This window comes from Oncorhynchus tshawytscha, linkage group LG25 (assembly GCF_018296145.1).
Source record: "Oncorhynchus tshawytscha isolate Ot180627B linkage group LG25, Otsh_v2.0, whole genome shotgun sequence".
In the NCBI taxonomy this organism is placed as follows: domain Eukaryota; kingdom Metazoa; phylum Chordata; class Actinopteri; order Salmoniformes; family Salmonidae; genus Oncorhynchus; species Oncorhynchus tshawytscha.
This window is the reverse complement of record NC_056453.1, coordinates 3,235,804-3,262,647: the sequence shown is the minus strand read 5'-3', so window position 1 is coordinate 3,262,647 and position 26,844 is coordinate 3,235,804. Positions and strand designations below refer to the sequence as shown.

At 42.8% G+C, this 26,844-nt stretch overlaps 1 protein-coding gene across 1 annotated transcript in view; it reads left to right on the top strand.

The window, feature by feature from the left end:
* The window catches only part of LOC112224073 (eukaryotic translation initiation factor 3 subunit C), a 36,524-nt gene extending 12,590 nt beyond the window's left edge, over positions 1–23,934 (top strand). Inside the window, 22 exon segments of the mRNA XM_042305886.1 lie at positions 1,746–1,806; positions 2,594–2,712; positions 2,956–3,083; positions 3,437–3,599; positions 3,999–4,090; positions 4,432–4,573; positions 6,633–6,761; positions 7,088–7,181; positions 7,482–7,669; positions 10,940–11,164; positions 12,174–12,365; positions 12,880–13,051; positions 15,522–15,681; positions 15,975–16,040; positions 16,883–16,970; positions 17,124–17,289; positions 19,468–19,512; positions 21,810–21,857; positions 22,453–22,491; positions 22,995–23,033; positions 23,368–23,426; positions 23,429–23,934. Of these exon segments, the coding sequence (XP_042161820.1) occupies positions 1,746–1,806; positions 2,594–2,712; positions 2,956–3,083; positions 3,437–3,599; positions 3,999–4,090; positions 4,432–4,573; positions 6,633–6,761; positions 7,088–7,181; positions 7,482–7,669; positions 10,940–11,164; positions 12,174–12,365; positions 12,880–13,051; positions 15,522–15,681; positions 15,975–16,040; positions 16,883–16,970; positions 17,124–17,289; positions 19,468–19,512; positions 21,810–21,857; positions 22,453–22,491; positions 22,995–23,033; positions 23,368–23,426; positions 23,429–23,572 (2,559 nt within the window). The 3' untranslated portion in view covers positions 23,573–23,934.
* The last annotated feature ends 2,910 nt before the right edge of the window (positions 23,935–26,844 follow it).

Here is a 26,844-nt window from a genome sequence, read left to right as displayed (position 1 = left end):
TGAGGAAAGCACTTTTAAAGAATAACCAGGCATCCTCTACAGACGGGATGAGGTAGCAGTACGTACTCTGATAGATGGGGGGCAATAAATTCACATATGGTGTCTAAGGGACTGCTGGGAGCTCTATAACAAGCAGCAATAGTGAGGGACTTATTTCTGGAGAGATGGATTTTAAAAAGTTGATGCTCAAACTGTGGGCATAGCCTGCAGAGTTGTCATACTTTCCAGGTCTATCTCTGCAGTAGATTGCAATTCCGCCCCCTTTAGCAGTTCTGTCTTGACTGAAAATGTTGTAATTGGGGATGGACATTTCAGAATTTTTGGTGGCCTTCCTAAGCCAGGATTCAGACACAGCAAGGACATCAGGGTTGGCGGTGTGCTAAAGCAGTGAATAAAGCAAACTTAGGGAGGAGGCTTCTCATGTTAAGAAGGTAGAAACTAGGGCCTGTAGGACCTGCCTTGTTGATAGTGCTGTCTAGAAGGTAGAGCAGCGCCTTATTATGGACATACTTCTCCCCATCCTAGATACTGTTGTATCAATATGTTTTGACCATGAACGTTCACAATCCAGGGTTACTTCCAGCAGTTTAGTCACCGCAACTTGCTCAATGTCCACATTGTTTATTACAATGGGTTTTGTGAATGATTTGTCCCAAATACAATGCTTTTAGTTTTAGAAATATTTAGGACTAACTTATTCCTTGCCACCCACTCTGAAATGAACTGCAGCTCTTTGAGTGTTGCAGTCATTTCAGTCGCTGTAGTAGCTGACATTTATAGTGTTGAGTCATCTGCGTACATAGACACTCTGGCTTTACTGAACGCCAGTGGCATGTCATTAGTAAAGATTTATTTAAAGTAATGGGCCTAGACGGCTGCCCTGGATAATTGATGATTCTACCTGGATTATGTTGGAGAGGCTTCCATTGAAGAACACCCTCTGTATTTTATGTTAGACAAGTAACTATCTTTTTCCACAATATATCAGGGGGTGTAAAGCGTTGTCTCCCAGTCCCTACCGTTGAAAAACATCACAGCATGATGCTTCCACCACCATGCTTCACCTTAGGGATGGTGCCTGGTTTTCTCCAGACTTGGCATTCAGCACAAAGAGTTCAATCTTGGTTTCATCAGACCAGAGAATCTCTTGTTTCTCATGGTCTGAGAATCTTTAGGTGCCTTTTGGCAAACTCTAAGTGGGCTGTCATGTGCCTTTTTACTGAGGATTGACTTCTGTCTGGCTACTCTACCATAAAGGCCTGATTGGTGGAGGGCTGCGGAAATTGTTATTCTTCTGGACTCCAAGTTGTTGGATGCTCAATGGAAACAAGCATCGTAGCAAAGGGTCTGAATACTTATGTAATTGAGGTATTTAAAACAAAAATGAATGCATTTGAAAACATTCCTAAACTGTTATCGCTTCGTCATTATGGGGTATAGTGAGTAGATGAGGAAACTATTTCATTCATTTTAGAATAAGGCCATAATGTAACAATGTGGGAAAAGTCCTGAATACTTTCCTTTAATGCACTGTAGTTTAATGGCTTTTCATGACAATTATGCTGGCATACACTCTGCAGTCTGAAGTAATTCCTGCATGCATAAATTCAATCCAACACCGCCCTTGTGATTTCAACTTAATAATGAACCTTTCTCAAGATACTCAGATTCAGGATGAGGCCGCTTAGTTCCTACTAATGGCCCGTTGACATACTGGCAATCTTACTTTTCTCCCTCTCATTCAGAACCCAATGGCGTCAGCGGATGAGGAGGAGGAGGAGGAGGAGAAGTATGATGTCGACTCAGGTGAGTTTCTTACCACACCTTTTCATTACAACTCGAGCCTACAGTAAATACCAGTAATGGAAGACTCGAGTCTGCTTTTGTTAAAGCCAGAACCGACCGACATGGGACTGCCTCCTGTTTCGGTATAATGAGGCAGCTTGATGTACTAGTACACCCCCTGGACAGGACACAAATCTATTGCAAGGCCCTAAGGCGTCGACATGCTTCTGTTCGGCTAGGCGAACTGAATAAGTGTGCTTACAGACTCCCTTAAGACTTTCTCTTGAGAGACAAGAAAAAAGCTGCCATAGTACTTTGTCCATTTTAGAGAAGTTGTAGCCAGTAGCCATTTCCTCAAAAAAGAGAACTCATCTCATATAATTGACGTTTTTTCTGAGGAGATCTTAGTCGCTAAATTTTACATCCAACTGAGATGTTTGTTGCAGTATTTCTCAATGAAACCAATGTGCATTAAAATGAGTAGTCTCTCATTGAATGACAAAGCCTTTACTGAAGACTCCCTACTGTTGACCAATCACTGACGAAGGGGCGTAAACTTGGGCTACCGACTTAAACCCTTACCGATATCCAAAACAAACGTCACAAAATGTTGTCATAATATATGCACAAACGCTTCCGAACTGAACTACTTTACCCCCAATCATTTCCTTAATGCTGAGTGACAAGCAGAGAGGCATTGGGCCCCTTTTTAGAGTGGTATGATTTGACTTTCCAATCGCAGTGCACCATTGATACATGGATTCTGTTATAACTGCCGTTGTCTCTCTAATCACCTTGGTGTCTGTAGGGTCGTCGTCAGATAGCGACGAAGTGCCGGGGGTTGCCAAGAGCTTCCTGAAGAAGAAACCGGCTGCCGAGGTGGCAGCGCCTCCGCCGGACGCCAGCAAGTTCCTGAAGGCAGCGGCGGTAAGAGGATGATGGTCGCAGTGGCTCTATTGCAGTGTGCAGTTATTGGCAAGCACACTCGCTTGAAAATTCTTTTTAAAAAATTAGTGACATTTCTCTGTTTTGGCTGAGGGGCTGCCTAATCATAAAGCACTATCATTCTCCCTACCAAGCCCTCTCCCGCTGACAGTCCATCTTTATTGTCCACCATCACTTTAATCTAACTTGTATGTGTGTAATGACTGTCTACATTGTCTTCAACAGGACAAGGAGGCTTCCAGCAGCAGTGATGAGGATGACGAAGACTGGGACTCGGACACCGCGGAAAGCGGCAGTGGTAGTGAAGACGAAGAGGGCAAGAATGCCTCCATGGCCCAAATCTTCCTGAAGAAGTCAGTCCCTTTCCCTGTTCTTTTTACTACAACATCCTTTGTACCTCACGCATTAGACTCAATCCACAATCATTCTGTCCCATCACTGCCTGTGTAACTGAACATTGCTCTAATTCTAAACATCCTGCCTCTTTCTTTCATTCAGTAGATTTCTATGTAAAACTATGCTCTAGAGTAGGGGTCAGCAACAGATGGTATGTGGGCCATATTCAGGCCTGTGATTTCTGTTCTGGGAAGAAATCAGCTGACAACAGAATCTAGTTGCCTACCGCTGCTCTAGAGACTCTTGTCTCTGACAAGTTTTAGACACTGTCTGACTAATGTATTTACAACACCCCATTCTGTCTCGCCAGGCCTGGTAGTGAGGCAGAGCGACACACCAGCGAGAAGAAAAAGGAGGATAGGAAGAAGAGACACAGGCGGAAGGAGCGGCTGGAGGAAGAGGCCGAGGAAGAGGCCCAAGAGGAGGGTGAAGGCGAATGGGAGAAGGTGAAGGGAGGAGTGCCCCTTGTCAAGGTGGGTGATCAAGTCGTGGCATGACAATACAGAGTATCCTCACTACACTTATCTGTATATATGGTTTGTATTCATTAGGCACCAAATGTAAGAGAACTGATTGAAACGGAGAGCAACCACTTGGACTTTACCAACAAGAAACGTTAATTTTCATTTTCCATTGCAAAATGTTGTAATGCATTTTCTGTTGCATGCCAAAATGAACACGACCCAATGGTCCCATAGACTTGGGCCCAGAGACATAATGCTTCTGAGTAGAAGTGCTGCTAATCTAGGATCAAATCTATAGATTGTAATGAACCTGATCCTAGATTAGCATTCCTCCGAGACTCTTTTATACAGACCCAAACCTGCCAGAGGATGTGTGCTAATTGCTTCTCCCGACAGGGGAATCTGAAGATGTTTGCCAAGGGAACAGAGATCAACACAACAGTTGTGGTAAAGAAACTCAATGAGATTCTGCAGGCCCGTGGAAAGAAGGGAACAGACAGGTACTAATCATTTGACCTCATTTACATATGCTCTGTCCCAAAATTAGCCCCTAGTCACTTCTCGTTGGCCCTTTGTTGATCTGAAATCCAGGCTGATGGCAACAATATGATATTGGTTCTTCCTGTCTAGACAACGTTTTAGCCTTTCACTGATATAGCCCTTTGTCTACAAGGGGACACCCCGTAGGGTTTTGGGGTTTCATTTGAGACCAGACAAAAAAAACGTAGTTAAAGCCCAAGCCGATATGACACCAACGCCTGAAAAGAAACAAAACTAACCTAACGCTGTTCTTACACCCCCTGTTTCTGTCTACCACCACGTCTACTTCTGCTCTGTTCAGAGCTGCCCAGATTGAACTTCTCCACGCTCTGGCCAACATCTCCAACGAGAACAACCTGGGTGAGGGCATCCTGGTCAAGATCAAGTTCAACATCATTGCCTCACTGTACGACTACAACCCCAACCTGGCCGCCTTCATGAAGGTCAGATGCACTGCTGTTAAATGATCATTTGTGAAATGCTTAATTGTTAAATGACTAATTGCCAAGTGCTAAAACCTTCCTGTTTTTAGTACCACCCATCTGCCTCCATGGATGTGTGGCTATGCTAACGGGACAAAGTCTTTCTGTTTTCTTATGGGGTTGAGCCTGAGTGACCTTAATTCCGCCACCTCTATGAAAGGATTGCTCATTTGGAGAGAGGGAAAAAAACTGAGAATCCTGCAATAATGGCTATTCTATCCCCAATAGTAGTTGGGGGTTAAATGGGTACAACTTGAACTTATTGGACAAGTTCAAGTTGTACTTTGCCCATTTTTAGAAATGTCTTCTCAGAATCGCAATTTACAGTGCCTTGCGAAAGTTTTCACCTCCTTGGCATTTTTCCTATTTTGTTGCATTTCAACCTGTGATTGAAATGGATTTTTACTTCGATTTCATGTAATGGACATACACAAAATTGTCCGAATTGGTGAAGTGAAACAAAATAACTTTTTTTTAAATGATAAAAACGGAAAAGTGATGGTTGCAAAATGTATTCACCCCCTTTGCTATGAAGCTCCTAAGATCTGGTGCAACCAATTACCTTCAGTCACAATTAGTTAAAGTCCACCTGTGTGCAATCTAAGTGTCACATGATCTCAGTATATATACACACCTGTTCTGAAAGGCCCCTGAGTCTGCAACACCACTAAGGGGCGGCACTATGAATATCAAGGAGCTCTCCAAACAGGTCAGGGACGAAGTTGTGGAGAAGTACAGATCAGAGTTTAGTTTTTTAAAATATCAGAAACTGTGAATATCCCACAGAGCACCATTTAAATCCATTATTAAAAAATTGAAAGAATATGGCACCACAACAAACCTGCCAAGAGAGGGCAGCCCACCACAAGTCACAGACCAGGCAAGGGTGGCATTAATCAGAGGCAACAAAGAGACCAAAGATGACCCTGAAGTTAGCTGCAAAGCTCCACAGCGGAGATTAGAGTATCTGTCCATAGGACCACTAAGTCGTACACTAAACAGAGCTGGGCTTTACGGAAGAGTGGCCAGAAAAAAATAAGCAAACATGTTTGGTTTTCGTCAAAAGGCATGTGGAAGACTCCCCAAACATATGGATGCAGGTGCTCTGTTCAGGAGAGACTAATATTGAGCTTTTTGGCCATCAAGGAAAACGCTATGTCTGGCGTAAACTCAACACCATATCACCCCGAGAACATCATCCCCATAGTGAAGCATGGTGGTGGCAGTGTCATGCTGTGGGGAAGTTTTTCCATCGACTGGGAAACTGGTCAGAATTGAAGGAATGATGGATGGCGTTAAATACAATAAATTATTGAGGGGGAAACCTGTTTGTCTTCCAAAGATTTGAGACTGGGACAGAGGTTTACCTTCCAGCAGGACAATGACCTTAAGCATACTGCTAAAGCAACACTCGAGTGGTTTAAGGGGGAAACATTTAAATGTCTTGGAATGGCCTAGTCAAAGCCTAGACTTCAATCCAATTAAGAATCTGTGGTATGACTTAGATTACTTTACGTCAGCGGAACCCATCCAACTTGAAGAAGCTGGAGCAGTTTTGCCTTGAAGAATGGGCAAAATCCCAGTGCCAAGTTTATAGACACTGTAAGAGACTTGCAGCTGTAATTGCTGCAAATGTGGCTCTACAAAGTATTTACTTTGGCGGGTGAATAGTTATGCACGCTAGAGTTTTGTCTTGTTTCTTTGTTTCTCACAAAAATATTTTGCATCTTCAAAGTGGTAGACATGTTATGTAAAGCAAATAATGCAAACCCCCAAAAAATCCATTTTAATTCCAGGTTATAATGCAACAAAATAGGAAAAATGCCAAGGGGGGTGAATACTTTTGCAAGCCACACGATTTTCACTAAGTACATTTACAAGGAATTTATCCTGGCAAAATGGTGCTGACAGCCATAAACTCCCGTGTACAGCCCGGATTCTCCTGTATTTGTCCCTGACCCAATTCCCGCTAATTTTCTCCTCGTCCCCTTTACCTGTTCCCGCACAACCCCTCTCCCAGGCTGACATGTGGAAGACGTGTCTGGACTGCATTGACGAGCTGCTGGACATCCTCTTTAACAACAACAACATATTTATCGGCGAGAACATCGCAGAGGACAGCGAGAACCTGGCCATAACCGACTCTCAGGTAATTCTCAAACTCTTAGTGAATGATTGGTTGATTACATTTCTTAGAGAATTATTGATTGGTTGGTTACATTTATTTGAACTAATCCAAACAAGAAGTTCCCTCACAGGAAAATAAAGCTCTAATGTAATTTTAACATAAATAAATACGTACACAATCAAGAACAAGCAGTATGTACATTAGATAAACCTTTCAAGTATAACAAGCTTTTAATTACTTTTGGCAAGGATAGGCAGGCATGGCAAGAATGACAATACACTCCACGTGCTAGGCTACAGTTTTGAAGTAGATTGTCCAACTAAAGTCAGTTTAACTATCTTCCTCAGCCATTCAGGGTGCGCGGCTGCATTCTGACCTTGGTGGAGAGGATGGATGAGGAATTCACCAAGATCATGCAGAACACTGACCCCCACTCTCAAGGTGAGGCCCATTTTGGATCCACATTCCCCTTTTCACATTAGAGGTCACTTGTGCGTTTGTCAAAGACAAACTAAATTGATACTCAATCACTATAGACACGTATGAAGTAAAATTATTGATAGAGTAGACGGCAATACAATTCCTATGGAAACCTGTACACCACAAATTATTAGGATAACTTTTTTTTCTTTCTATAAACCCCCATACCCATAATTTGTGTGTTTCCTTACCACTGCAGTTTGAGCTGATATTTCACACTCACTTGCAATCATGATCATTCAATCACTCTATCTCCCCCAGAGTATGTGGACAACCTGAAGGACGAGGGGCGTGTATGCGGCATCATCGACCGCCTGCTGGGCTACCTGGAGACCAAGGGCAGCACGGAGGAGGTGTGCCGTGTCTACCTACGCCGCATCATGCACACCTACTATAAGTTTGACTACAAGGCTCACCGCCGTGCACTGGGCCTCCAGGGAGAGACCAAGGTAAGGAATTTTATTTTATTTCACCTTTATTTAAGCAGGTAGGCTAGTTGAGAACAAGTTCTCATTTGCAACTGTGACCTGGCCAAGATGAAGCATAGCAGTGTGAACAGACAACAGAGTTACACATGGAGTAAACAATTAACAAGTCAATAACACAGTAGGAAAAAAAGGGGTCTATATACATTGTGTGCAAAAGGCATGAGGAGGTAGGCGAATAATTACAATTTTGCAGATTAACACTGGAGTGATAAATGATCAGATGGTCATGTACAGGTAGAGATATTGGTGTGCAAAAGAGCAGAAAAGTAAATAAATAAAAACAGTATGGGGATGAGGTAGGTAAAAATGGGTGGGCTATTTACCGATAGACTATGTACAGCTGCAGCGATCGGTTAGCTGCTCAGATAGCAGATGTTTGGAGTTGGTGAGGGAGATAAGTCTCCAACTTCAGCGATTTTTGCAATTCGTTGCAGTCACAGGCAGCGGAGAACTGGAACGAAAGGCGGCCAAATGAGGTGTTGGCTTTAGGGATGATCAGTGAGATACACCTGCTGGAGCGCGTGCTACGGATGGGTGTTGCCATCGTGACCAGTGAACTGAGATAAGGTGGAGCTTTACTTAGCATGGACTTGTAGATGACCTGGAGCCAGTGGGTCTGGCGACGAATATGTAGCGAGGGCCAGTCGACTAGAGCATACAAGTCGCAGTGGTGGGTGGTATAAGGTGCTTTAGTGACAAAACGGATGGCACTGTGATAAACTGCATCCAGTTTGCTGAGTAGAGTGTTGGAAGCAATTTTGTAGATGACATCGCCGAAGTCGAGGATCGGTAGGATAGTCAGTTTTACTAGGGTAAGTTTGGCGGCGTGAGTGAAGGAGGCTTTGTTGCGGAATAGAAAGCCGACTCTTGACTTGATTTTCGATTGGAGATGTTTAATATGAGTCTGGAAGGAGAGTTTACAGTCTAGCCAGACACCTAGGTACTTAAAGATGTCCACATATTCAAGGTCGGAACCATCCAGGGTGGTGATGCTAGTCGGGATAGATAGCACAGTGTCCAAGGACGGGCCGGAAGTATATAGAATGGTGTCGTCTGGGTAGAGGTGGATCAGGGAATCGCCCGCAGCAAGAGCAACATCATTGATATATACAGAGACCCCAACATAGACATAGAATGATATCCCTGTCATGAGTACATTAAATATGGCAGCCGGTCCACACATCCTAGAACTCTAATGGTAATGTCTGTTTTAGTAATTCTATTTCTATGGACCTCAAGGCTGCATCTCAATTGTTTAAAATTACTTCCTCATCTCTTTCTCGTTTGAAATTTCAGGATAGGAGATGTCAGCAATATGGCAGATACTCACTAGGAATTTGTTCAGAACGTATCTTTTGGGGTTAGAGGTCGACCAAATATGATTTTTCAATTACGATACCAATTATTGGAGGACCAAAAAAAAAAAGCTGATACCGAATAATCGTCAGATTTCTTTTTCTTATTATTTTTTGTTTTTAAATATATTTGTATATACATTTGTAATAATGACAATTTCTCCGTCAACAATACTGAATTACAACACTTGAACTTAATATAATACAGAAATAAAATCTATTTAATCTCAAGTAAATAATGAAACATGTTCAATTTGGTTTAAATAATGCAAAAACAAAGTGTTGGAGAAGAACGTAAAAGTGCAATATGTGCTATGTAAGAAAGCTAACGTTTCAGTTCCTTGCTCAGAACATTAGAACATATGAAAGCTTCCTTTTAACATGAGTCTTCAATATTCCCAGGTAAGAAGTTTTAGGTTGTAGTTATTATCGGAGTTATGACGCGTCGACTATTTCTCTATACCATTTGTATTTCATATACCTTTGTCTATTGGATGTTCTTATAGGCACTTTAGTATTGCCAGCCTAATCTTGGGAGTTGATAGGCCTGAAGTCATAAACAGCGCTGTGCTTCAAGCATTGCTAAAAGCTGTTCGCAAATGCAGTAAAGTGCTGTTTGAATGAATGCTTACAAGCCTGCTGCAGTCTACCACTGCTCCGACTGCTCTATCAAATCATAGACTTAATTATAATATAAAAAACACACAAATACGAGCCTTTTAGGTCAATATTATGGTCAAATCTGGAAACTATCATTTCTAAAACAAAACATTTATTATTTCATTGAAATATGGCACCGTTATGTATTTTATAGAACGGGTGGCAACCCTAAGTGTAAATATTAATGTTACATTGAAGGTTGTGCAATGTCAAATAAAATGGTATTAGTCACATGCTGGATTGCAGGGAGCTTGGCCCCAGTGATGTACTGGGCCGTACGCACTACCCTGATTTAGAAATTTGGTCAAACTCATTGAAGTTTCCCTGCATTAAAGTCCCTGGCTACTAGGCTACGCTGCCTCTGGGTGAGCGTTTTCTTGTTTGCTTCTGTCTGAATGCAGCTAATTCAATGCTGTCTTAGTGCCAGCCTCTGACTGCGGTGGTATGTAAACAGATATAAAAAATATCTCTCTAGGGAGGTAGCGTGGTCTACATTTTATCGTGAGATTCTCTACCTCGGGTGAGGAATAGCTTGAGACTTCCTTAGATATCGTGCACCAGCTGTTATTTACAAAAATACATAGACTGACGCCCCTTGTCTTACCAGACGCCGCTGTTCTATCCTGCCGGTGCATCGTATAACCAGCCAGTATGTTGATATTGTCGTCGTTCAGCCACGACTCCGTGAAGCATAAGATGTTTGTTTTTAATGGTAGTTTAATCTTCGCCATAACTCTTAAAAAATGTATTGTCCAGAGATTGCACATCAAATCACGGGGATCTGGGCCTGTTCCTGAAAAAGCAGTATATCGTACGCAAGCAGTATATCGTACGCGTCAGACTCGTTAACTAGTGATTATGTGAAGAAAGTTTATAAGTTTAATGCTAGCTAGCAGCTTACCTTGCAGCCACAAATCCTTTTTGATGCTGCACTCGCGTAACAGGTGGTCAGCCTGCCACCGTCTCCTCGTGGATTGCAATGTAATCGGCATCCAAAAAGGCAGATTACCTATTTTGGTGTGAAATTGAAATCGGCCATAATTAATCGGCTGTCCTCGGAGGGCCCCCTAAATAGTCAATGGAATGCTTTTCATGACTACGAAGTGTTAGTTGTATACAAAATAATTATTATCCATGAGCTAATGTCCTAACCCAACCTTGTACTCACCTCCCATTGAGTTATCACTCTATCCCTCTCCACCTTTCTCCTCCCTAGTCTGAGCAGGATGCGGAGGAGAGCGAGGGTGAGGACAGCGCCTTCATCATGGACCGCCTGTGCAAGTTCATCTACGCCAAGGACCGCACGGACCGCATCCGCACGTGCGCCATCCTGTGCCACATTTACCACCACGCGCTACACTCGCGTTGGTACCAGGCCCGTGACCTGATGCTCATGAGCCACCTGCAGGATAATATTCAGCACGCCGACCCACCCGTACAGGTATGAACACGTGAGTGTGGGGGCACACAACACCGACACCCAGGATGTCAAGCTGTTCACACAATTCATTTACTTGCATATTTTCGGATGTTAGTATGTCAAAAATATGTACGTTTTATCATTGGAATGCGCTACAAAACGAGGCAACGATGCACTTTAGGACCATGCGGATGTGTCTGAGCGGTCGGGTCGACTGGAGTGTTTATCCGACTGGATAAAGGTTTTTATAAAATGTCTCCCCCTCACCTCTAAAACCAAAGTTGCACCTTGCACCTCTGCTAATATCACATACGCTTTACTCTATTTGGGGCTTATTCACCATCTAAGGAAGTGGAAATTCAACTCATTATCTAGATCACTAAATATAATAAACTGCTTGTTAGATTAATTACAACTAACAGTACATTTAATGTCCTAAACTTTGCCATGTACGACCCAATGATATCTATATAGGCCTATGCAATCATCAGAAATGGCAGATACGCGCTTTGCCCGATCCAAATCTCAAATATCCATACCAGTTTATTTGTTCTAAAAACGGTGCTAAAACACTATTTATAGTTGAAAATAAACAAACACATGTAATACCTAAATAAAGCTGAGACAACAGTTGCTTTCAAAACCGTTCTTTCTCGCGATTGAATTTTGAAATGTTGCGCAATCGGAACACATTTTCTTTCTCCGTCTACTCAAAGTTCTCCTGGGGAGGGAGTGAGTCGCTCCTGCCAGCGAAACAGGGGCAGGGCAGACAGTTTAATTGCAGGGATCAGGATAAGCCTGCTTGACCAAATCACGCTTTTATCCTCCCCAAAAACAGAAAGCCTTGTAAAGTGATCAACTAGAATTTGTAGCTCGTACCGATGTGACCAAGAAAACATTGAACTTGCACAACCAAGTCGGTCTCAAAAGTCGACTAAATTATTGCACTGTGGGGCCCTGCACATAAACTGTGTACACCCACCCACACAGACTGATAGACCTCTGTGTGTGACCATGTCTCTCCCTCCAGATCCTGTACAACAGGACCATGGTGCAGCTGGGGATCTGTGCCTTCCGCCAGGGCATGATCAAGGATGCCCACAATGCCCTGCTGGACATCCAGTCGAGTGGCCGCGCCAAGGAACTGCTGGGCCAGGGCCTGCTCATGAGGAACATGCAGGAGAGGAATGCAGAACAGGAGAAGATCGAGAAGAGGCGACAGGTAAGCTACGGCTAGGCTAAGCTTAACTCAGCTGAAGAAACCACGGGTAGACTAAGGCTAGGATAGGTTGAAGCCAGCAAGCAGAACAGTAGAGGATTGTAAATACACTACAGGTAGCCTAGGCTAGTCAAATGCAGAACAGAAGAGACGAGCGGTAGGCTAGGCTAAACCCAGCAGAACAGTTGACAGGTAGGCTACGCTAAACCAAGTCAAGCAAAAGACAACGCAGGTATGCTAGGCAAGGATAAACACAGCCGAGCAGGAAACGATTGGTCTACCAGTCGTCTCGTACCACTCTCGGCTAAACAGACAGGTAGGCTAGGCTAAGCATGTGGGCTAGGTAAAACCCGACCGCGTAGGTTCCCAGCTGTAAAGCCTTTGTCTGGAAAGATGAAATAAAGATTTTCAGGATGATATACTGGAGCCTGTTTTGACTATTTTACAGTATTACACTGATACACTACACTGACTGGGGTTGGTTTACGACGTGACGTTGTTGTCCATCTTGTTCCAGGTGCCCTTCCACATGCACATCAACCTGGAGCTGCTGGAGTGCGTGTACCTGGTGTCTGCCATGCTGCTGGAGATCCCCTACATGGCAGCCCATGAGTTTGATGCCCGCCGCAGGATGATCAGCAAGCAGTTCCACCACCAGCTGAGGGTGGGCGAGAGGCAGCCCCTTCTGGGTACGTACAGTAGGCTGTGAAGACAAAGCAGGGTTGTGTTCATTAGGCACCAAATGGAAGAAAACAGACTGAAATGGACAGGGACTACCTGGACCTTTCCAAAAAGACACTCATTTTGCTTTTAGAACGTTTTCCCGTTGCGTGCCGTAATGAACACCGCCGACTTTAGGACCAAAGGGTATTATGGCCAGTTAAATTTCATGACCATTGAGTCACGGTGATTTTTAACGACACTCGGTGCTCTATTGTCCCCCTTCTTATGACTGCCATCCCCATTATTGCATTGCGACCTGTTATATTCATGAAATCACAAGTGCAATATTGGGTGGGGACAAGTAACTCATGCCTCAGAAAGAGACACAGGACTTAAGATGGGCAAAAAAGTTCGTTTTATTCTGATTGGCCTCAAATATCCAGTAATCCTGAGATTTTTTGAGATGTTGTGATGACCGTATTACCGCCACAGGCATTCATGACCGCAGTTAAATTTCACATGACCATTGAGTCACGGTGATCTCCTCTTATGCACTCTGGACATTGGTAGTCCCCAACTCGGTAACGACCTGGTACTCGGTGCTCTATTGTCCCTTTAACCACACTGAAATCAATGTAAATGCAATGGAAAGTCACATCAAACACTTACCAAAACGTTTTGATGCTTTTAAAACTCACCGTCAGGCTACATTTTTTGACCTCGCTGTGATGACCAATTTTGAAGAAAAGTTCAACCGGTTGAAACTGAGTGGATAACATGGTCATTGTGGATGTTTCAAAGCCTAACACAGTGAAATGGACAGCGCTTTCTAAGGGATTGAATAAATCAAAGCATTTAAAGGTTGAATGTAGAACACCTATATGCATATCAGAGCTTATGCATTGGTCTGTATGAGCCAAATCCCCACCCACCCAAAAAAACGAATTCAAAAGATTGTGCTTTTATACAACACACAGATAACCTACCGCATATTACGCACTGCAGACTGATTTAAGATGTATTTGGTACATAATTGGTCTAGCCCAGTGGCCGCCAACCTTCTTTTTAACCCAAGATCACTTTCTGAGTTAAAATGCAGGGCGGGAGGGCCTCCCGAGTGGTGCCTGCATTGAAGGTCCGCCTCCCTTTTCTCCGCTGACACTGACCAGAGGGACACCATCTTTCAGCTGATGGTGAAACCAGAGTTGCATTATTTCTGCCTCACGCACAAGTTCATGTTACTCCTATGAACCCAGAAAGTGAAATATTCCACAATATTATAATGACCAAGCCACTAATAATAACGCAAGCCTATCGATACTGGGAAGAACGGGCATTTTTTGGCTTATAAAAGTGTTGACAGTGCTGAGTAAGAACTTAAACATGAACTCATAAACAACAGCTCTTTGATGTATTTGTTGAGTGTCTAGTCATGGTTTTGGAATCTCGCAGTATCAACTTTGCTGTAGCTTTCTTTTACGCCTGCTATGTTACTGCAGACCCGGTAATCTGAGCCATCCGATTGGCCAGTGGTAGGCCTATAGTGCACTTGATTTGCTCTCCAGGTCCGCCAGTAAGGCAGAGTTTGTATCTTCAGATGCACGAAGTGGTTAAAAATCTGAACATTTTGCCCAACTGGCAAATCTGGTGCACCTACGGATGACATGTGTGAGCATAACCTTTTTTTGCACAATTCATAACTAATTTAGCCAAATAACTCAATCTGACGTATAGATCCTCAAATGATCACTTTTACGCTCAACATGGGCACTTCATATGCACACTCGCTCCGGACTGGGAAAAATACATGTTGTATTTTATTCCGCTATGTTCAATTATATTATTCTAACTATTAAAGCATATAGAATAAAATGTCGGCTTATACAATTTTAAAACATTACAATACATTCACAGATTTCACAACACTGTGTGCCCTCAGGCCCCTAGTCCACCACTACCACATATCTACAGTACTAAGTCCATGTGTGTGTATAGTGTGTGTATGCATGTGTCTGTGCCAATGTTTGTTGTTTCAGTCCCCGCTGTTCCATAGGGTGTTTTAAAATCTAATTTTACTGCTTGCTTCAGTTACTTGATGTGGAATAGAGTTCCATATAGTCCTGGTTCTATGTTTTACTGCGTTGACATGCCCAGGAATTAAATGAGTTAATACACCAATAAGAAAGCGTTCTAAAACCTCTCTGCCAATAACTAGTTTTTGGTTTTCCCCTCCCCACTCAGACCACTCTCCCTGACAATTCTTGCTTGAGAAAATGCTATTTTTCTAAGCTTTTGTTCTCCATCTTTTTTGACCATTGTAATAGAAACAGAAGGTATTTAATGGTTAACCAGAAATTATTTGATATTGAGATAAAAACGGGCTGCATTAACTTAAAGGTCTAAGATTGTATTGGTACTTGTCTGTATTAGCTGTACAGACACAACAATGGACACACAGACACTAAACAAATCCGTCCTTTTCCGTGCATCCTCCAGGACCCCCAGAGAGCATGCGCGAGCACGTGGTGGCAGCCAGCAAGTCCATGAAGATGGGCGACTGGCGCACCTGCCACTCGTTCATCATCAACGAGAAGATGAACAGCAAGGTGTGGGATCTGTTTCCTGAGACCCAGTGTGTACGAGAGATGCTCGTCCGGTGAGTTTTCTGAAATAAGGTCTGCATCAACACCCCTCTTGTTCAACTCTCCCTTGTTTGATCAGAGGTCAGTATCAACCAATCGCGGCCTGGAATGGTTTAATAGAATTAATTCAATCAAGATCTTCAAATGGCTAATTAAACACTACCTTTTTAGTAGCTTTCTTTAGACAAAATAAGTTTTACACTATAACTCACAGTAACTGGTTATTTCATGACTGAACGAACGTTTCGGCAGCCCGTCCTTCAGAGGTAACATTCCTGTAATGTTTCCTGGTGGTTTGTGGTTGCAGGAAGATCCAGGAGGAGTCTCTGAGGACGTACCTGTTCACCTACAGCAGCGTTTATGACTCCATCAGGTAATAACTTTTCAAACGGTCAGAGGTGGTTTTCCAGTTACGGATTACACCTAGTCTAACCCTAGTCTACTCTAACCCTAACCCCACATTTTAGTGGAGATTCTTAATTACTGTAGCCTGGTCCCCAACTGTTTGTTGTGTTTGTTGTGTAGCCGACAGCAATGACCATGAAGAGGACTATAGACGTAGTGTTTCCAACGTAGCCAGCCTTCCAAAATCCCATCTCTTTCACTTGACTATTAAGTCAGGCCAACTTCACATTTCACAGACAGTGATTTAGGGCTGTAATCTAGCTCACTACGGTAAAACAGCCCGTTCCTCATCAGACAGTCACTGTTCCATGTGCGCCCCACACACACCTGTTCTGCCCCTCTACCAGAAAGGAGTATCAGAGAAGGTCTTTCTATTGCCTTCACTTAGCCTCTCCCCAGACTTTCAACATTCTTTCCTCATGATTTGTCTAGTTGCATTCGATTTCGTCCTATAGCCCAACTGACGTTTTTAGAAGCGTTTTTGTATAAAACTATTTTAATTTAAGGGAGGGCAGCAACAGGGTCGATATAGCATTGTCCATCACAATGTTTTATGGGTACATAACCACAATAGGACAATGGTTGACATCACCGTTTAACATTCTCCTTCGGAGTAGTCATGCTTAGGTTACTTCCCCAGGCTTTCACACTGTGAGTAGCCTGGGATTCCTAGGCTACCGTTGGTTATACAGCACAAAATGGGACCAGGCTACATCTACTGTGCCTCATCATATAATTGTCTTACCTGGTTAAAGAATGGATAAATAAAATTCAGACATTTCTTCCCCCCCCCCCTTCTTTGTGTCTCAGTATGGAGACACTGAATGAAATGTTTGAGCTGGAGCTGCCCACAGTGCACAGCATCATCAGCAAGATGATCATCAATGAGGAGCTCATGGTAAAACCCGCGGCATCAATGGTCTCAAAGGGCTGTGTGTAGATCGTACAGCCCCACAGATTTAATGAAGCTAGATGATATGATGTATAAAGGTGTAACATGTCTGTGTCTGAATGGCTTTCTCCTGTGTGTATCATGTCTCCCCTCACACAGGCGTCCCTGGACCAGCCCACCCAGACTGTGGTGATGCATCGCACAGAGCCCACCTCCCTGCAAAACATGGCCCTGCAGCTGGCTGAGAAGCTGGGCGGCCTGGTCGAGAACAATGAGCGCATCTTTGACCTCAAGCAGGGCGTGTATGGTGGCTACTTCAACAGAGGTTAGTGGGGCTGCCCCATAGAATACATGCAGACCTGCCAAACTGCACACATTTTGCAGATCATCCACACATTTTGAGGCCAACGTACACTGGTATGAAAATCTACCTCAACTAGAACTAGATATTTTATCACGTTGTTTTTGACTCAACCATCTGAAGTTGAAGCCAATCAGAGGACTTGGGCATCTCCAACCCGCCCCCGTAGTCATAGTAGTTTCCTCTCAAGCTTGGATGGTAGCACTCCACTTCGTCTGTTGATACCACTGTGTTAAGGGGGAAAAGGGTAGGACAAATGGAGAACGAACTGTTTGGCAAATACATGTTCCAAAATTGTATGTGTTAGTCAAGCACACATCCACTATTTCGTAGTTGGCTCACAGATACTAGCAGACTGGTGACTATTACACGCTCACAGATACCGGCAGACTGGTGACTATTACACGCTCACAGATACCGACAGACTGGTGATTGTTACACGGTCACAGATACTAGCAGACTGGTGACTATTACACGCTCACAGATACTAGCAGACTGGTGACTATTACACGCTCACAGATACCGACAGACTGGTGACTATTACACGCTCACAGATACTAGCAGACTGGTGACTATTACACGCTCACAGATACTAGCAGACTGGTGACTATTACACGCTCACAGATACTAGCAGACTGGTGACTATTACACGCTCACAGATACCGACAGACTGGTGACTATTACACGCTCACAGATACTAGCAGACTGGTGACTATTACACGCTCACAGATACTAGCAGACTGGTGACTATTACACGCTCACAGATACTAGCAGACTGGTGATTATTACACGCTCACAGATACCGGCAGACTGGTGATTATTACACGCTCACAGATACCGACAGACTGGTGATTGTTACACGGTCACAGATACCGGCAGACTGGTGATTGTTACACGCTCACAGATACCGGCAGACTGGTGACTACCGACAGATTACACGCTCACAGATACCGACAGACTGGTGATTACACGCTCACAGTTACACGCTCACAGATACCGGCAGACTGGTGATTGATTATTTACACGCTCACAGATACTAGCAGACTGGTGACTTACACGCTCACAGATACCGACAGACAGACTGGTGATTGTTACACGCTCACAGATACCGGCAGACTGGTGATTGTTACACGCTCACAGATACTAGCAGACTGGTGATACACGCTCACAGACTGCAGACTATTACACGCTCACAGATACCGACAGACTGGTGATTATTACACGCTCACAGATACCGACAGCAGACTGGTGATTGTTACACGCTCACAGATACTAGCAGACTGGTGATTGTTACACGCTCACAGATACTAGCAGACTGGTGAGACTGCAGACTGGTGATTATTACACGGCCACAGATACCGGCAGATTGGTGATTATTACACGCTCACAGATACCGACAGACTGGTGATTGTTACACGGTCACAGATACTAGCAGACTGGTGACTATTACACGCTCACAGATACCGGCAGACTGGTGATTGTTACACGCTCACAGATACTAGCAGACTGGTGACTATTACACGCTCACAGATACCGACAGACTGGTGATTGTTACACGGTCACAGATACCGGCAGATTGGTGATTATTACACGCTCACAGATACCGGCAGACTGGTGATTGTTACACGCTCACAGATACCAGCAGACTGGTGATTGTTACACGCTCACAGATACCGGCAGATTGGTGATTGTTACACGCTCACAGATACCGGCAGACTGGTGATTGTTACACGCTCACAGATACCGGCAGACTGGTGATTGTTACACGCTCACAGATACCGGCAGATTGGTGATTGTTACACGCTCACAGATACCGGCAGATTGGTGATTGTTACACGCTCACAGATACCGGCAGACTGGTGATTGTTACACGCTCACAGATACCGGCAGACTGGTGATTGTTACACGCTCACAGATACCGGCAGACTGGTGATTGTTACACGCTCACAGATACCGGCAGACTGGTGATTGTTACACGCTCACAGATACCGGCAGACTGGTGATTGTTACACGCTCACAGATACCGGCAGACTGGTGATTGTTACACGCTCACAGATACTGGTGACTGTTACATGTAAGGTACCTCAAGGAACACTGGCTGTAAGTGATTTGTTGGGTCCTGTATGTGTGTGTCTGTTACAGATCAGAAAGGTGGCTACCAGCAGAAGCAGGGTGGTTACAACAGAGGTAAGTGCCAATCTTGAACAAACAGGGCCTCTGCCGTAGACCCTTAGGGAGGGTGTTTCCGTACCACTGACCACAATATTATCCTTAGCCAACCTGCATGTTTCTTACAGTAGATGCATCGCAGGAAGCCGCTGTCCTGAATGTTTAAATTATCCCCCCCCCCATATTGAAAGTCAATTATGATGCATGATTTATTGAATATGTTAAGATGTTTGAGTGTGTCGCCTATTTCACAGTACTGGGCCCGGCCAAGCTGTATTGCGATGGCCTGGTTACACATCCACTATAAATCCTGGAACGGTGCTGGAGAGAATGTGAAAATAAAATATTAAGCTAGCACAATACAAGTATGGCTGGCACGATAGTGTGAAAGACATTGGTGTGCATGTGCGCCTGGAGGCATGTTTCGTGTGAACAATAAAATATACCTACAGTGCATTCAGAAAGTATTTAGACCCCTTCCCTTTTTCCACATTTTGTTACATTACAGCCTTATTCTAAAATTGATTCAATATTTGTCTCCCCTCGTCAATTTACACACTAGAACTCCAAAATGACCAAGTGAAAAACAGTTTTTTTAGAAATGTTTGCATATGTTCAAATAATAAACAGAAATACCATATTTATGTAAGTATTCAGACCCTTTGCTATGAGCCGTGAAGTTCAGTATCCTGTTTTCATTGATCATCCTTGATGTTTTTACATCTTGATTGGAGTCCATCTGGTGGTAAATTCAATAGATTGGACATGATCCAGGCTGTATCACATCCGGCCATGATTGGGGGTCCCATAGGGAGGCGCACAATTGGCCCAGCGTCGTCCAGGTTTGGCCGGGGTAGGCCGTCATTGTAAATAAGAATTTGAATTCTTAATGGAACAGTTAAATATAGGTTCAATAAATAACCATACAAATTTGGAAAGGCACACACCTGTCTAAGGTCCCACAGAACTCCAAGACAGGATTGTGTCAAGGCACAGATCTGGAGAAGGGTACTAAAACATTTCTGCAGCATTGAAGAACACAGTGGCCTCCATCATTCTTAAAGGAAGACTTTTGGAACCACCCAGACTCTTCCTAGAGCTGGCTGCCCGGCTGCCCAGCCAAACTGAGCAATCAGGGGAGAAGGGCCTTGGTCAGGGAGGTGGCCAAGAACGCGTTGGTCACTGACAGAGCTCCAGAGTTCTCCTGTGGCGATAGGAGAACCTTCCAGAAGGACAACCATCTCTGTAGCACTCCACCAATCTGGCCTTTATGGTGGAGTAGCCAGACAGAAGCCACTCCTCAGTAAAAGGCACATGACAGCCCGCTTGGAGTTTGCCAAAATGCACCTAAAGTCTCTCAGACCATGAGAAACAAGATTCTCTGTTTCTGGTGAAACCAAGATTGAACTCTTTGGCCTGAATGCCAAGCGTCACGTCTAGAGGATACCTGGCCCCATCCCTACGGTGAAGCATGGTGGTGGCAGCATCATGCTGTGGGGATGTTTTTCAGCGACAGGGACTGGGAGATCCTTGATAAACTTGTTCAGTGCCTAATACTGGGGTGAAGCACACTGCCAAGACAACGCAGGAGTGGCTTCGGGACAAGTCTATGTCCTTGAGTGGACTGAGCCTGGACTTGAACCCGATCGACCATCTCTGGAGAGACCTGAAAATAGCTGTGCCTGAAAGAGCTTGAGGATCTGCAGAAAGGAATGGGAGAAATTCCCCAAATACAGGTGTGCCAAGCTTGTCGCGTCATACCCAAGACTTGAGGCTGCAAACACTGCCAATGGTGCTTCAGCAAAGTATGGAGAAAAGGGTCTGAATACTTATCTAAATATAGTTCAGTTTCTGCATTGTCATTATGATATTGTGTGTAGATTAAAATAACATAAATAATTTTAAAATAAGGCTGTAATGTAACACTCTGGGAGAAGTCAAGGGGTCTGAATACTTTCTTAAGGCACTGTATATTTTGTATGATCATTTTTTTATTGTTTGTCTACGCCCACGCTCATTGCATGCCACAGCTGTGTGTTTTCTAAACTGTTTTCACTGTACGGTTTCAGACCAGAGAGGCAGTTACCAACAGAAGCAAGGCGGTTACAACCGAGGTGTTTGAAATAACTGATTGAAATGCATGATTGTCGGAATATTATGAGAGCGACTTTGTCTTATTTGTCTTATTTCAGTGTATATGTGAGTGAGAAACAAATAGTATATGTATTTAGTCAAATGTTGTTGTTTTTTATCCCCTTTGTGTGTGTATGCCCAAGACGTGTCACAGCTGTGTCTAAACTGTTGTGTGTTTTCAGATGGTCAGAGAGGCAGCTACCAACCGAAGCAGGGAGGTTACAACAGAGGTGCATATGTCCCAATTTATACCTCCTTTATTTTCTAATGGAAGTCTTTTTAAAAAAGGGGGGGAAATCCTGCTATTTTTAAAGTCACTATCAGTGAGCTGCAGTCCCCTCTATGAATGACTAGACATCAGGATTTGACACCAGGTGGCGGCAACAACTATCTTTTTAACGTCTACATTTTAAAGTGTAATATTTCCATGTATACCATCACAATAAATGCATTGGTTGTCTTTAGGCAGTTCTTCAGAAACATTAGGGTACCATAAGTAAACATTTCTAACACAATGTATTCATTACTGTACTGTGTAATTGTTTTTTTTGTGTTTAATACATTTCAGCTTTGGATTGCTCTCACTAAAACTATGAAACATGTCATTGAACCAAATAACGGCTTCTCACCATGAGATTATTATATATATATATTTTACCTAAACCCGCATGCAAGGTCTAGTGACAAACACCTAAAGAACACAAATGTATAGACATTATAAAGGAAAATATCTGTAGTTCTAAAAGTGCCCAAGTAAGTTGTGAATGGTATTGGCCACATTGAATTGTGGATTCGCTCGTGCTTACAGTTTCTGGTTGGTTTCAGATGGAGGTGGTTACCAACAGAGAGGCGGTTACAACCGAGGTGCTTATGAACCATTTTATACCACCTTTATTTTCTTATCACTTTCTTCTGTTTATTCTAAAAGCCACCTTCATTCAGTAAGCGGCTCTCCCCTTTTTCTCTCATTCCGCTATGCCCGAGCCTTGGCACTATTACCAGTAGTCTAGAACCAATGGGATTTCATGCCTATAGAATTAAAAATGTCAAAATCAACTATTTTTAAGTGTACTAATTCCATTTAATTATATACCATGGTAATAAAAAAAAAAGTGCATTGGCTATGTTTAGGTAGGTCTAAAAAATGTATTTTATTTGTGGATCGCATGAGCTAAATCTCTGAAACAGAGTTAACATGTATTTGAACCCAGTAAGAACTTATTTGTATGAGAAGGAAGAAAAAGTACCTTAACCCTGCATGGAAATAAAAACAACTAACCACTGCATAAGCACCAATGCAAAAAAAGTCATTTGTAGGTTATTCTGGACATGCCTCGCACATGTTTACCATTTCTGGTTGGTTTCAGATGGAGGCAGTTACCAACAGAGGGGCGGTTACAACCGAGGTGCTTATGAATTTATGCCACCTTTATCCTAGAAATGTCCAAATTTTACTTTAGCTTTTTGTTAAAGCCACAGTCTGTGACCTGTAGTCCCTTCTCATCCTCCCTCCATGCCTGAGCCTTTTGGCTACTCTAAACCCCCACACACACACACACCATTCTCTCTTGCAGTCTTTCACTTCTGTTCTTCGCACAACTTGTTAGCATTATCCCACATATATTGTGATAAGTCTTGTCAGCTCATTTTGTCTGGCCATTTTAGTGTCACTGTTCTGTTCACATTTTCCTAATTTAATCTCTGAATCGTTATTTTTTTTGTCTCATCTCTGGTCCACAGACGGAAACAGAGGAGGTGGTGGTGGCTACCAGGGCCAGAACAGGGGGGCTACCAGGGAGGTGGGGGCTACCAGGGAGGTGGGGGCTACCAGGGAGGTGGGGGCTACCAGGGAGGCGGGGGCTACCAGGGAGGCGGGGGCTACCAGGGAGGCTACAGGGGGGGCTACAAAGGGGGCTACCAGAACCAGGATAGGAGAGATTACTGAGCCAGAGGAACCTGGTTTAACAGAGCCAGCCAGTCTTCATTCCAAACATCATCTTGGGTTACTTCACTTGACATTGCACCTCAACTACACTATTCTCCCTTTGTACCACATTAATCAGCTTTCCCAGCTTGATAACTGTCAGCTTCCGTATCTTTGAATACTGTAGTGTAATATCATTATTGACTACTCTTTTTGTCGAGTGTGAATGGTTTTTCGACTAACTGAGTTTTGAATAATTGTGTATTGACAAGATTACTGCATTTGCCGTGTGACAGGTTTTCTTTTGGCAGTGTAGTCGGGGCAGATGTGTCAAGTGACGTTTTTATCAGTTGTAACCTGCAAAATAAACATTATTGAATGAATACACGCTTTGACTGATTCTTTATGACCATTGTAACATCAAAAACATTGTCAAGCAATGGTAACTACTACAGCATCTAGTTTGTGTACACACACACACACACTGTCAAGTAATGGTAACGACTACAGCATCTAGTGTATGTACACACACACAAACATTGTCAAGTAATGGTAACTACTACAGCATCTAGTGTACGTACACACAAACATTGTCAAGTAATGGTAACTACTACAGCATCTAGTGTATGTACACACACAAGCATCTAGTGTACAGCATCTAGTGTACACACACACAAACATTGTCAAGTAATGGTAACGACTACAGCATCTAGTGTATGTACACACAAACATTGTCAAGTAATGGTAACGACTACAGCATCTAGTGTATGTACACACACACAAACATTGTCAAGTAATGGTAACGACTACAGCATCTAGTGTATGTACACACACAAACATTGTCAAGTAATGGTAACTACTACAGCATCTAGTGTACGTACACACACACAAACATTGTCAAGTAATGGTAACTACTACAGCATCTGGTGTATGTACACACACACAAACATTGTCAAGTAATGGTAACGACTACAGCATCTAGTGTATGTACACACACACATTGTCAAGTAATGGTAACTACTACAGCATCTAGTGTATGTACACACACACAAACATTGTCAAGTAATGGTAACGACTACAGCATCTAGTGTACGTACACACACAAACATTGTCAAGTAATGGTAACTACTACAGCATCTAGTGTATGTAACACACACACAAACATTGTCAAGTAATGGTAACTACTACAGCATCTAGTGTATGTACACACAAACATTGTCAAGTAATGGTAACGACTACAGCATCTAGTGTATGTACACACACAAACATTGTCAAGTAATGGTAACTACTACAGCATCTAGTGTATGTACACACACACAAACATTGTCAAGTAATGGTAACGACTACAGCATCTAGTGTATGTACACACACACAAACATTGTCAAGTAATGGTAACTACTACAGCATCTAGTGTATGTACACACACACAAACATTGTCAAGTAATGGTAACTACTACAGCATCTAGTGTATGTACACACACACAAACATTGTCAAGTAATGGTAACTACTACAGCATCTAGTGTACACACACACAAACATTGTCAAGTAATGGTAACTACTACAGCATCTAGTGTATGTACACACACACAAACATTGTCAAGTAATGGTAACTACTACAGCATCTAGTGTATGTACACACAAACATTGTCAAGTAATGGTAACTACTACAGCATCTAGTGTATGTACACACACACAAACATTGTCAAGTAATGGTAACTACTACAGCATCTAGTGTATGTACACACAAACATTGTCAAGTAATGGTAACTACTACAGCATCTAGTGTACTACTACAGCATCTAGTGTACACACACACAAACATTGTCAAGTAATGGTAACTACTACACAAACATTGTCAAGTAATGGTAACTACATCTAGTGTATGTACACACAAACATTGTCAAGTAATGGTAACTACTACAGCATCTAGTGTATGTACACACACACAAACATTGTCAAGTAATGGTAACTACTACAGCATCTAGTGTATGTACACACACATTGTCAAGTAATGGTAACGACTACAGCATCTAGTGTATGTACACACACACAAACATTGTCAAGTAATGGTAACTACTACAGCATCTAGTGTATGTACACACAAACATTGTCAAGTAATGGTAACTACTACAGCATCTAGTGTATGTACACACACACATTGTCACAAACATTGTCAAGTAATGGTAACTACTACAGCATCTAGTGTATGTACACACAAACATTGTCAAGTAATGGTAACTACTACAGCATCTAGTGTATGTACACACAAACATTGTCAAGTAATGGTAACTACTACAGCATCTAGTGTATGTACACACACAAACATTGTCAAGTAATGGTAACTACTACAGCATCTAGTGTATGTACACACACACAAACTTGTCAAGTAATGGTAACTACTACAGCATCTAGTGTATGTACACACAAACATTGTCAAACATTGTCAAAATTGTAATGGTAACTACTACAGCATCTAGTGTATGTACACACAAACATTGTCAAGTAATGGTAACTACTACAGCATCTAGTGTACGTACACACACACAAACATTGTCAAGTAATGGTAACTACTACAGCATCTAGTGTATGTACACACACACAAACATTGTCAAGTAATGGTAACTACTACAGCATCTAGTGTATATACACACACAAACATTGTCAAGTAATGGTAACGACTACAGCATCTAGTGTATGTACACACAAACATTGTAAAGTAATGGTAACGACTACAGCATCTAGTGTATGTACACACACACAAACATTGTCAAGTAATGGTAACGACTACAGCATCTAGTGTATGTACACACACACAAACATTGTCAAGTAATGGTAACGACTACAGCATCTAGTGTATGTACACACACACAAACATTGTCAAGTAATGGTCAAGTAATGGTAACTACTACAGCATCTAGTGTATGTACACACACACAAACATTGTCAAGTAATGGTAACTACTACAGCATCTAGTGTACGTACACACACACAAACATTGTCAAGTAATGGTAACTACTACAGCATCTAGTGTATGTACACACAAACATTGTCAAGTAATGGTAACTACTACAGCATCTAGTGTATGTACACACAAACATTGTCAAGTAATGGTAACTACTACAGCATCTAGTGTATGTACACACACACAAACATTGTCAAGTAATGGTAACGACTACAGCATCTAGTGTATGTACACACACACAAACATTGTCAAGTAATGGTAACGACTACAGCATCTAGTGTATGTACACACACACAAACATTGTCAAGTAATGGTAACTACTACATCATC